Below are 12,207 nucleotides of genomic sequence, written 5' to 3'. Positions count from 1 at the left end.
AGCTAACACCAGAGGGATGGTATGACCTAGAATTTTGGCGATTTCGAAACCTTGACATTTTCATACCACGGTATACCTTGAAACTGGTAATCGGCACATGTCTAGTCGTAACCCGAGGACGATCTGTATTTTCAAAATCAAATGCCTCGATGAATAATTTTTTTTTCTTATGATAGGTTTGAAATTCGTCCATCCTCTACCATCCCTCCCTTGTCAAACAGATTGGATGTCTATAGATAAACTCATTCCAATTCACTGCAAAGGGATGAAAAAAAAGTTTGTTTTTCTGTTAAGCAATTGTTTTGTTGACGATCCTAGAATTATTTCCTGACCCGTGTATCTACAATTGTTGTATCGCCATATTTTCAGCTTTGTACCGGAAATTGTATCATATTGTGAATTACTCAGAGGTTCCCACCCCTAGTGTAAACCCTGTAGAGTATGCATTTTACATTGAAAGAAGAGACTGAAGCGAGTAATAGTAGTAGTGTATTGTTTTTGCTTGGTTTGGTGACTGAGACATATGCTCATCACTGTATATGGCAAATTTGTATTCAGCATAGCAGTTGGCCTTTGTTTTGAAGATCTGTGAACAAAAATAATAACGTGTATCCAATTTGTTGCGTTTGCAGACAGTGATCATCTGAAAACTATTGATGAAGCACATTTGGAATGTACGCTAAAAGGACACTCTACACTGGCTCCCATGATGCACCTCCTTCCAGAGAATGTCCTTGTGTCAAGGAATGAGAACATTCCAGGACTTGCCCCTTCTCCAACAGGTAAACAATCTTCCTTACATTATTTTTGGAACAAGTCGACTAGGACTGCAGCTATCGATTATTTAACTCCTCTCTAATTTTCGGACTATAAGGCGCAACTGACTATAAGCCGCCACCCACCAAATTTGACACGAAAACGGCATTGTTCATAGAAAACCAGCACTGGACTATAAGCCGCAGCTGTCCTCACTGTATTATGGGATATTTTCTCCCAAAATATATTAACCGGAAACACTTTATATGATAGCGGCATCATAAGACCAAATGAACCACTATGAAGATTTGAAGCAATTGGCTGCAAAACTTCATTGCTTCAAGAAGCTTCATTCAGCCATCACTGCTCCCTTGGGGGACACAGTCTACCTCTGCGGCCACCTGCTGTCAACATTGTTATTGACCAACATGCCTTTTAGCATGCATAGCAGTGCTACAGATGTAAATCTGGGTAAAATGGTGTTAAAAAAAAAAAAAAAAAAAAAGATCTAAGTACAACAAAAGAACAAATGGCTAACTTGCAAAGCAAAAGACCGCTAGCATAAACGCGATAAAATGCTAACTTTTTTTTTTGTCAACGCTCTTAACAAATCGTTCTAACTCATATTCCCACATAAACTGCTAAATATACTTATGAACTAAATTGCGAACGCATAAAAAAACATACTAGCTCAAACAAAAACTTACCTTATGTTGGTCTTAACAAGGAGCAGCTGGACTCATCCATGTTAAATGAGTTATGTCATTTTCACTATTGCCACTAGAGATCAGTGTATCCACCTAAATCAATAAAACAATGCAAACACTTTAAAAACAATTATTCCAACTAGAGATGTGACCGAAAATTTGGCGCCGAAAATAGTTAAAGTTGCATTTTCGGTTTTTGGTTAAAAGGCGGAAAGTTTACTGCTGAAAAGTGTGAAGGACATTAGTCCATGCCTTTGACGGCAATGCACGTCCACATTTCCCATTGAATTTCATTGGCAAAAAAAGTGTGGTTGTGATTTTTGACCAAAAACTTACCATTACAGCTCATTAACATTCAACTGGCGCCCAGGTAAGTCGATGCCATTGACAGCCAAGTATGTCCAAATTTCCCATTCTTTATAAATGGCTGCAAAACATAGGTCATTGTGATTTTTGAACATTTACCATGACAGCCCAATGATATTCAACTGGCGCCCAAGTAAGTTAATGCCATTGACAGCCATGCACGTCGATGCCATTGACGGCCATGTACGTCCAAATTTCCCATTGACTTTCAACGGCAGAAAAAACTGTGTGGTTTTGACTTTTGACCAAAAACTTACCATAACAGCTCATTGAAAGTCAACTGGCACCCAAGTAAGTCGATGCCATTGAAAGCCATGCAACTAGACGTGTCCCCGAAATGTCCCCAAATCAACAAGAAGTGACCTGACAGATCTGTACCTACCACTGCAAAGCCCCATCGTAATTTCTCCATAAATGTCAGTTTCTAGTTCATTAGATTACTCACTAATAAAAAAACTATAAAAAATATGCCGCATTTTCGTCTCGTTATGTTTTCGTCTCCAAAGACACGTTTGATAGTGATAGTGATAGCGAAATTATAGAACAAACAAGTTCATAAAAACTACAACTGCCTGGCTCGCTCCTGAAACGTTTCATCCGCCAACAAACTTGTTTCAGGTACCTAAAAAGTTCAATGTTTGAAGTCCAATTAAAAAGCATGAGAACACCCTGAAAGATGACATGCCCCCCTGACTTCAGGGTTAGTGCTGTGTACACTTCACAGCCTTTTTTGGAACTTTTTTCAATCAGAACTTGAAATGTCTAAAGTGCTCAGGAAGTGAGTTACTCAGAGGGAATGCAATGAAGTCTGTCAGTGCGGGAGCTGCAATCATCGGGAGTTTGTGGAAGGTACGGTAACAGGCTAATCCTCGCCATGTTCTGGCTGTGTGAGCACCGGAGACCCATTTTTAAAAGACCTCTGCCAGCTTGATAGTTACACCAGTATGCTCCAGAGACAACGGCTGCAATCAAATGCGCCGTGGTTACATTTACCACTCCTGAAGAGATTAAAATCACATGCCTGAACTGTTGTGTCTGAGAAGTGTGATTGTATTCCGTGGCTCTCTTTAGCCAAATGAAAACCATCAGTCATTTCTATGTTTGTTTTTTGCAGTCGCAGGCATTTGACAGCGGGGCGCGCAACAATGGAGCAGTTATCCAGACCTACTTACGCCTCTCCAACCAACTTGTTTTTAGTACCGCCATGCTTTGAATGCTCCAAAAGGCTTTAGGAAGAGGGAGGGGTTTGATAAAAAAATTGGGGTATGTTAAGTTGAGAAGTATTAATCAGATTTAAAGTAGTGTAAGACAGGATCAAATAACTAGAAAACGCAATTTGTGGCGAAATTGTGATGGTAGCTTTGCTGTGATGGTTGGTATATCGGGTCACCTCCTGTTGATTTTGAGGCATCTCGGACTTTCTGTAGCTATCAGGTCACTTCCTGTTGATTTGGGGGTAATTTCAGGTTCACTTCCTGTATACATTGCAAGGTTTCCCCTAGGATTTTTTTCAAGCTGTGGTGGTGGGCTGCATTGGACAGCCTCACCATGTCGTACCATGGTGAAATTGCTTCATATCAAGACAGATGAGTTTTTTTTCCCCCAAGAAAAAACATAACAATGATCTTTTTGAAATATTACATTAGCCAAGCTAATGTCGTAGCGCTCAGCTACAGTACATGTACGTAAAATGTGTAGCTGATTACAGCTACATTACCCCAATGTGATAATGACTTTTTTTTTCTCGAAGCAATAGTCCAACTTATATCACGTAGTCCTTCTTTTTAGTTTGATTTGGCCCTAAAATGCACTACATTACCACAATAATAATAGTCCGTTAAAAGAAGGATTCTCGTCCGTTAACAACTTAAAAATCTTTTCTAAATACTTCAAAATACTCATCTGAAATTACAACCAGCGACATCAGCAACGAACAAATGTTATGCTAGGACGTGACGATTCAGGTCAAACACACGCCATACAGAACTTAAACCTTATGTCAATGTCAATATTCAGGTCGTTTTAACAGGCTTAAAGTGCCTGTGACAGCATAAAAAAAATCTTAAATAACATTATTATATGAATTAGAACCATATTTTGAGACATTTCGACTATATACAACAATTTGGCAAAGCGCAGATGATGAGAAATTAAGTCTTTTAATCTGCGTTTAGCCACGCCTGCCATTATAAGGCTCTAGCGTCCCCAGCTGGAGGATGTCGGCAGGGTCACGATTTCATCTGGTTTTGAGTTCGGCCCATTGAAAGGGAAGATTCAGAATGAGGAAAATACGACAGAGAGGAGCAATATGTCATGATTGTTTCAATCTCTCTACTCCAATATTTTTACAGGATATTGTTTTTATCTACAGTGTATCGCAAAAGTGAGTACACCCCTCACATTCCTGCAGATACTTAAGTATATGGGACATGGGACAACACTGACAAAATGACACTTTGACACAATGAAAAGTAGTCTGTGTGCAGCTTATATACCGTATTGGCCCGAATATAAGACGGTGTTTTTTGCATTGAAATAACACTGAAAAAGAGGGGGTCATCTTATATTTGCGGTCTAGACATTATACCCATTCACGATGCTAGATGGCGCCAGATATCACTGAAGCGATGTTCTGTCATGACACATCTCAGCTACTCTCCCCATTCACGACGCTAGATGGCGCCAGATATAATTGAAGCAAGCGATGTTCTGTCATGACAGATCTCAGCTACTCTTTTTAGTTTAACCTGTTTGCATTATTTTATTGCAATGTTTTTCCTTATTCAGATTTGTTTCAAGACTGCAGTTACAAGCCACGTTTACATGCTGACTTTTATTCATACCGATTCAAATCATTCCGAATGGAAATTTCACATCAGCTGTTTACATGTTACTTCATCTATTCCGATCCACCGTTTACATGTGACTGCCTTTATTCCGAAAGGACGTTTGACAACTGCCGTCTGACATACGCAGATTAATCAAAACAAAGCGTCACGTTGCAAAACATGGAGATCGATCGTCAGATCAGCTGCTGTTTTAACTTTTCGAGTGGAAACAAAACTTCAGAATGATACGCCGTTCATTTAAAAAGTTGTGTGGGTGTGCTGTGCGTGTGCTTGGAAGCCATGTTGCAAGTGACGTTACTTACGTCACCAAGTGACGTCACCACGTCAGTACGGAGCACGCGCAGAAAGAACGCAACCAGACACCATTCCGCTTCCCTGTTTACATGATATAATTTTACTTCTAATCGGTTTGGGAAAAGGAATATTCCACCCCTGTGAATCGGAATGAAATTCCATTCGGTTTGGGCCTGCTCATTCCGAATGAGGTGTTTATATGGAACACATTTATTCGGTTTGAACAAATATTCCGATTGTAATTGGAATATTTGGCTCCATGTAAACGTGGCAACAGTTAGACTTCACTTAGACGGTTAATGCAGTTTTTGCAATTTTGTTGTTTTATCACAATATATTGGTTTATTTACATTTCAAAAACCAGAAGCCATTCATTTATAGGGCTAAATAACATGCTTTTTCTCTCAAATATATTGTTATAATCATTTGTTCCGGATGTGCTGTAATTATTTTCTGTATGAAAATTAATTTGGTGAAAAAAGTGTTTTTTCAAACTTGAGTCTTGAAAAAGAGGGGTCGTCTTATAATCAGGGTCGTCTTATAGTTGGGCCAATACAGTAATAGAGTTAATTTATTTTCCCCTCAAAATAACACAAAATATGGCCATTAATATCTAAACCCCTGGCAACAAAAGTGAGAACACCCCTTAGAAACTATGTACATCCCTAAATGTCCAAATTGAGTACTGCTTGTCATTTTCCTTCCAGAATGTCATGTGACTCATTACAGTAGTGCTGTCAGCATTGCTGCAGAGATTGAAGAGGTGTGTGTGTGGGGGGGGGGGGGGTCGACCTGTTAGTGCTCAGACCATACGCAACACTCTACATCAAATTGGTGTGCATGGCTGTCACCCCAGGAGGAAACCTCTTCTGAAGACTGTGCACAAAGAAAGCCCGCCCATCTCATCAGACCATAGAACATGGTTTCAATAATCCATGTGCTTTGTTGACATGTCTTCAGCAAACTGTTTGCGGGCTTTCTTGTGTATCGTCTTCAGAATTTAATTTCCTGTTGACTTTGAGGCATATTAGACTTCCTGTAGCTGTCCGGTCACTTCCTGTTGATTTTAAGGCATTTCGGGTTCACTTCCTGTTCATATTGGGTCACTTTCTGTTGATATAGGGGGATTTCGGGGTGACTTCCTGTTGATTTCGAGGCATTTCGGATTCCTTTCCTAGACATATTGGGTCAATTCCTGTTGATGTGAGGGGGATTTCGGTGTCGCTTCCTATTGATTTGGAGGCATTTCGGGTTCACTTCCTCTACATATTGGGTCACTTCCTGTTTATTTTTAGGCATCTTGAACGTCCTGTAGCTATCAGGTCACTCCTTGTTGATTTTGAGGCGTTTCGGGTTCACTTCTCGCTGATTATGAGGCATATTAGAATTCCTGTAGCTACTAGGTCACTTCTTGTTTATTTTGAAAAAAATCACCATGTGCTCTAAACTTGTTTTATTTAGATGCATACAGGAATAACATACTAAAAAAATGCCTGCAGAAAATACTTAAATGTAGTTATATCAAATAAGGACGGTTTAAATACGCTACGTGACTAATGTGGTCAACTGCTTCAAAGCTAACACAAAAAAACACAATGGTTAAAAGTATGATAGACTAATACATGCAAAAAGTATCTTTGAGGCAGTGAAAAGGTTCTAAATAGCTAAATAAAAACAAAAATAGTGAGTACTCGCAGCTTCTAAAACCGATGTGCGCATGCGTGTGGATGCATGTGCAAGCGCCACGAGCATTGTGTAGACATTTCGCCGCGTAGTAAGGAATGGCCGAACACCGGCTCCACCGTATTTTTACACGAGTGACTTCCGGTCTGCTAGCTAGTAGTATTGACGCAGGAGGGCCGGGTCTCGCGTCAAATAATAAACTCTGCCGTTCTTTGCGTTGATCCGCTTCTGGGACGCGTCTAACACGCGGCCGCACTGCGACTGGTGTGCATTGGCTGATTGACTTTAATGGCCGCGTTTCACTACGTTCTCGCGGCGGCCACGTTGTCGCGCCGTTGACTTTTCTTACTGTCCTACTGTGTAGGTCCTCATTATAGTAGGGAAGACGGAGTAAATATAATCTGCACAAAGAAACTGTAACCCGATCGACTCACAGCCTCGAAAAGTAAGGGTTACATTACGTCAGAAACTCGTTCGGTACGCCTCCGTTCCGAACCGAGCACCAAGTACCGAAATGGTTCAATACGAATACATGTACTATTACGCCCTTAATATTGGGTCTCCTGTTGATTCTGAGGCGTCTTAGACTTCCTGCAGCTGTCAGGTTACTTCCTGCTGATTTCACGGTATTATGGGTTCACCTACTGTACATATTGGGTCACTTCCTGTTGATATAGGGGATTTCAGGGTGAGTTCCTGTTGATTTGGAGGCATTTCGGATTCACTTCCTGGACATATTGGGTCACTTCCTGTTGATTTAAGGCATCTTGGATTCCTGTAGCTATCAAGTCACTTTCTGTTGATTTCGAGCCATTTCGGGTTCACTTCCTATACACACCTGGTCAATTCCTGTTGATATGGGAGAACAGGCAGGAGTGGCCCACCACCTCACCACACGGATCCAGGACTACCTCACAAACCGGCCACAGTACGTGAGGACATGGGACTGTGTGTCTGACGTGCTTCTCTGCAGCACTGGGGCACTGCAGGGAACTTTCTTGAACTGCAGGGAACTTTCTTGGCGTCCTTCCTGTTCACCTTCTACACTTCATACTACAGATACATAACCCCTGCCTGTCACCTGCAGAAGTTCTCTGACGACTTTGCGATCGCTGGCCTCATCTCAGACGGCGATGATCGGGAGTCCAGAGAACTTACTCAGGGGTTTGTGGACTAGTTCCAGCAGAACCGCCTCCACATCAAAGCAGAGAAATCCAAGGAGCTGTTGGTTGATTTCAGCAGATGCTGGCACTCTCCACCTGCACCAGTGAATATCCAGGGAACAGATGTTGAGAGAGTCTCAACTTACTAGTACGTGGGTGTTCATCTGAACAATAAACTGGTCTGGAGCGACAAGACAGACGCTCTCAATAGGAAGGGTCAGAGCAGACTCTTCCTACTTAGGAGGCTGAGGTCTTTTGGCGTTCAGGGGGCACTCCTCAGGAACTTTTATGACTCAGTGGTTGCATCGCTCATACTCCATAGAGTGGTCTCCTGGGCAGGCGGCGTCTCAGCCCCGGACAAAAATAGGCTAGACAAACTGGTGAGGATGGTCGGCTCTGTCCTGCGCTGCTCCCTGGACTCTGTGGACTCAGTGGGGGACAGGAGGATGATGGCAAAGCTGTCATCAATGCTGCACAACCCGGCCCTACCCTCCGGGGCACCCTAACAGCACTCCACAGCTCCTTCAGTGATAGACTGTTACACCCTCGCTGTGCAAAGGAGAGATTCCGCCGCTCCTTCCTGCGTGCCGCTATCAGGCTGTTTAATAAGAACATTGGGGGAGTCTCTACAAACTGCCGAACACTAGTGCAAATGTGCAGTCTTGCACCTGTGATTATACTGTGCAATACCCAACATACCCTACTACTGTATTTTTTGCCTTCAATTCCGTACTCTATATTTGCACTGCCGCACTGCACCTATTTTTTTCCTCTGTACTGTGTACACTAGAGCTGGGAATCTTTGGGCACCTAACGATTTGATTACGATTACGATTCAGAGGCTCCGATTCGATTATAAAACGATTATTGATGCACCCCCCTCCTTTTTTATTTTTTTTTTATTTTTATTTTTTTTTAATAAAGTTTTGTACATTAGTTCCAAAATTGTTCAAAAATACTCTCAGGCTAAACCAAACTACTATTTCAGTATCAAGTTAACATATAGCAGTAAACAAATATACAAAAATAACATTAAATAAAAAAACTCCAGTCCCCATTCTGTATCAGCAGCTTTAAACTACATTCAATTAATTTAATGTTGTGAATCAACCGTTAAAGTTGTTAAAATTGCTCCCGTTATTCCATAATTTCCCTTTTGTCTACTTTTGACATGTGAAAGTTTTAAAACTATTTTAAAGATAGATTCAAGTCAATATTTTACCGATTTAGGAGTATTTTAGATAAAAAGTTAATTAGGTTTGCTTGGAAGGTTCGCTACAACAGCATTGCAGGGAAGTTTACTGCTTTAAGATGGCGGCCGTTTACTAACGCCCGCATCTAGCTTTTTGCAGATGTGCTGCTACCGCTACCGAGTCTATAATCCATCTAGTCCTATATAAATGATATCTACCGTAACATTATGTAGCTTAGCTGTACTTGTAGCAGCTTTGCGGCAGCAGTCAGGTATGTTGTTGTGTTTTTTTATCTCGTGGCATGAGTTGAGCTAGAGCCGTGAGTTGAGCGTTGGCATTACCCGAGGGGCCGGTTAATGAGAAGCATAATGTTTAGCTACTCCCGCTCCGTTCCGTCCCGAAGACCACGCGGCGCGCTGAGTGTGTTGTACTTCCGCTTTACTTGGCATATTTCAATAATCGGAATTTGGATGTTTGTGAATCGTCCTCGAATCTTCCACGGCCGAATCGCGAATAATCTAAGAATCGGAAATTTTGCACACCTCTAGTGTACACACTATTAGAGTGTTTTCATTTGCACATGTGGGTGTATGGAAGTGTGATTATACATATGTATCTGTGTATATACTGTACTAAGAACACTGCGTATACGTACATAAGTTTGTTTTCAAATGTTTGCTGCTAAAGTTATACATTAACGGCTACATCATGCCGTCGCCACTGTGTGACCTATATCTTTGCTGCCGTAACACCCAGAACTCCCTCATGGTGGGATCAATAAAGGCCTTATCTTATTTTATTGGGTTGCTTCCTCCTGATTTTGAGGCATCTTGGACTTCCTGTAGTGATGATGTCACTTCCTGCTTATTTTAAGGCATTTCGGGTTCACTTCCCATGCATATTGGGTGAGTTCTTGTTAAAGTAGGGGGATTCAGGGTGACTTTCTGTTAATTTGGGGGCATTTCGGGTTCACTTCCTGTACATATTGGGTCATTTCCTGTTGATTTTGAGGCATCTTGGACTTCCTGTAGCTAACAGGTCACTTCCCGTTGATTTTAAGACATTTCGGGTTCACTTCTTATACATATTTGGGCACTTCCTGTTATGGGGGGATTTCGTGGTCATTTCCTTTTGGCTTGGAGGCATTTTGGGTCACTTCCTGTTGATTTTGATGCATTCGGTTCTACCAGTTTCACTAATGAGACATTGTGGCAATAATCACATGACACCATTATATCACCCAGACGAAACAATACTGTCACTTGACCACACGCAAGCTTGCAGTCAGAAGTCCTATGATTACGCTGGCCTATTAAATCACATGGCATCTTTCAGCACCGTGAAAATATTTCTCTCGAAAGCGCGTATTTCAAGCACCCTCCCAGTTTTCATTTGGCACTGATAGACCACAGAAAATCAGAGATATGATCGTTTTAATTCAATGGTTGGAAATATGTTTTGTTAACTAGAGGGCACTCATGCCCTTTTGACGGGTGGTGTTTCATTTCTGTAGATTTTTCTATCCGGAATTCGATTATTTTTGCATATTTTTTTGCCCTAATATGGTCAGTATACTCTTATTTGGGTCAAATTTTTGGCCCCTCTGGCCGTTTCCTTCTGCTTCTTGTACATTCTTTTCTTCCCAACACTTTTTCTGAAAAGACAACTGAGAGAAACCCAGAAGAGGATAAGCCACAAAGTTACAGTGAAGCAAGCGGTCCAGCATCCTAAGCAGTTGTCCAAGTACTTTTCCGCTGTATTACAGACTGTCATATAAATGAGTTGATGGTGTGTCTGTGCATTGGCTTTGCTTCTGTTAAGCAATGTTTAGTGTTACTGCCTCGCTATCTCCATGGTAGTGGAAGCACTTGAAGGCCAAATGTCGATTATACTGCCGTTTATAAATCCTATTCAAAATCACGATAATGGAAAGATACGGACTATGGTAGGCATTATTCCAAATGCAGCTCCCGCTTCTTTCTCCTGATTGGCTCGAAAATCAGATGACCCGAGTAGTGGTTTAGTGCTCCAACGATTAATCGATTAACTCGATAATTTTGAAACCTTGCGGAAAAAAAACAACAAAATGGCACAGTGACCACTTGAAATTTTCAAAAAGGCCTCTCCTATTAGGTTTTTTCAATGTAGAACGATGAAATTTGGGGAGTTGATACCTTGTGCAAAACTGCTCCAAAAAGCCTCTGCACTCATATTCCAAATCAAACAGGAAATTAGGTATTTTGGATTGAATGTGACAAATTTATATCTAGTTACAGGTAGCATATCTGAGACATTGGCACCTAGGGAGTTAGTTGGATCCTCCTCAAAATTGGTAAGACTGTTCATGAGACAAATGAGATCATATATTATTAAAATAGTGAGTTTTCGTTCACAGACCTCGTCTGGGCGGGGTGCTGAAGTCGGTCTTTTTTCTTTTTTTTTTTTGGCAACACACCAAATTCCTCTATGGTCCTCAGTCGAAAAAGGGTGGCGTGCCCACTCCGGGTTGGGCATGAAATCCTGTCCCAAGTGGAGGAGTTCAAGTATCTTGGGGTCTTGTTCGTGAGTGAGTGTGTAAGGGAGTGGGAGTTTGGTAGGCGGATCAGACGGTCTGTCATTGTGAAGAAGGAGCTGAGCCGATGAAGCTCTCGACTTACCAGTCGATCTACATTCCTACCCTCACCTATTGTCATGAGCTGTGGGTCATTTCCGAAAGGACAAGGTCCCGGATACAAGTGGCCAAAATGAGTTTCCTCAGCAGGGTGTCCGGGCTCTCTTAGAGATAGGTTGAGAAGCTCGGTCATCTGGGAGGTACTCTGCGTCGAGCCGCTACTCCTCCGCGTTGAGGGGAGCCTGCTGGGGTGGCTCGGGCATCTGGCTCGAATGCCTCTTGGACGCCTCCGTGGAGAGGTGTTCCGGGCATGTCACACTGGTGGGAGGCCTGGGGACGAACCGGGACAAGCTGGAGAGACTGTCTCTCGGCGGGCATGGGAACGCCTTGGGATCATGCCGGAGGAGCTGGTTGAAGTGGCTGGGGAGAAGGAAGTCTGGGCTATCCTGCTCAAGATGCTGTCTCCGTGATCCCGACCCCAGATTAAGTGGTAGATGATGGATGGATGGATGGATGGATGACTCGCCAAATTCAGTAAATGACTAATAACTCCCTGATACAAGGTTCAGTCTTTTTCATATCTGG

The 12,207-nt window shown here is 42.1% G+C and overlaps 1 protein-coding gene across 7 annotated transcripts in view; it reads left to right on the top strand.

The window, feature by feature from the left end:
- Window positions 1-12,207, top strand: part of nphp4 (nephronophthisis 4) — a 461,721-nt gene that overhangs the window by 58,304 nt on the left and 391,210 nt on the right. For all 7 annotated transcript variants that reach the window (XM_057860675.1, XM_057860682.1, XM_057860654.1 and 4 more), the window contains one exon: window positions 633-782. In XM_057860675.1, the coding sequence (XP_057716658.1) occupies window positions 633-782 (150 nt within the window). The remainder of the gene's footprint in view (window positions 1-632; window positions 783-12,207) is intronic.

Source organism: Corythoichthys intestinalis, chromosome 2 (genome assembly GCF_030265065.1).
Source record: "Corythoichthys intestinalis isolate RoL2023-P3 chromosome 2, ASM3026506v1, whole genome shotgun sequence".
Classification (NCBI taxonomy): Eukaryota; Metazoa; Chordata; class Actinopteri; order Syngnathiformes; family Syngnathidae; genus Corythoichthys; species Corythoichthys intestinalis.
This window is presented reverse-complemented; position numbering and strand designations above follow the sequence as displayed.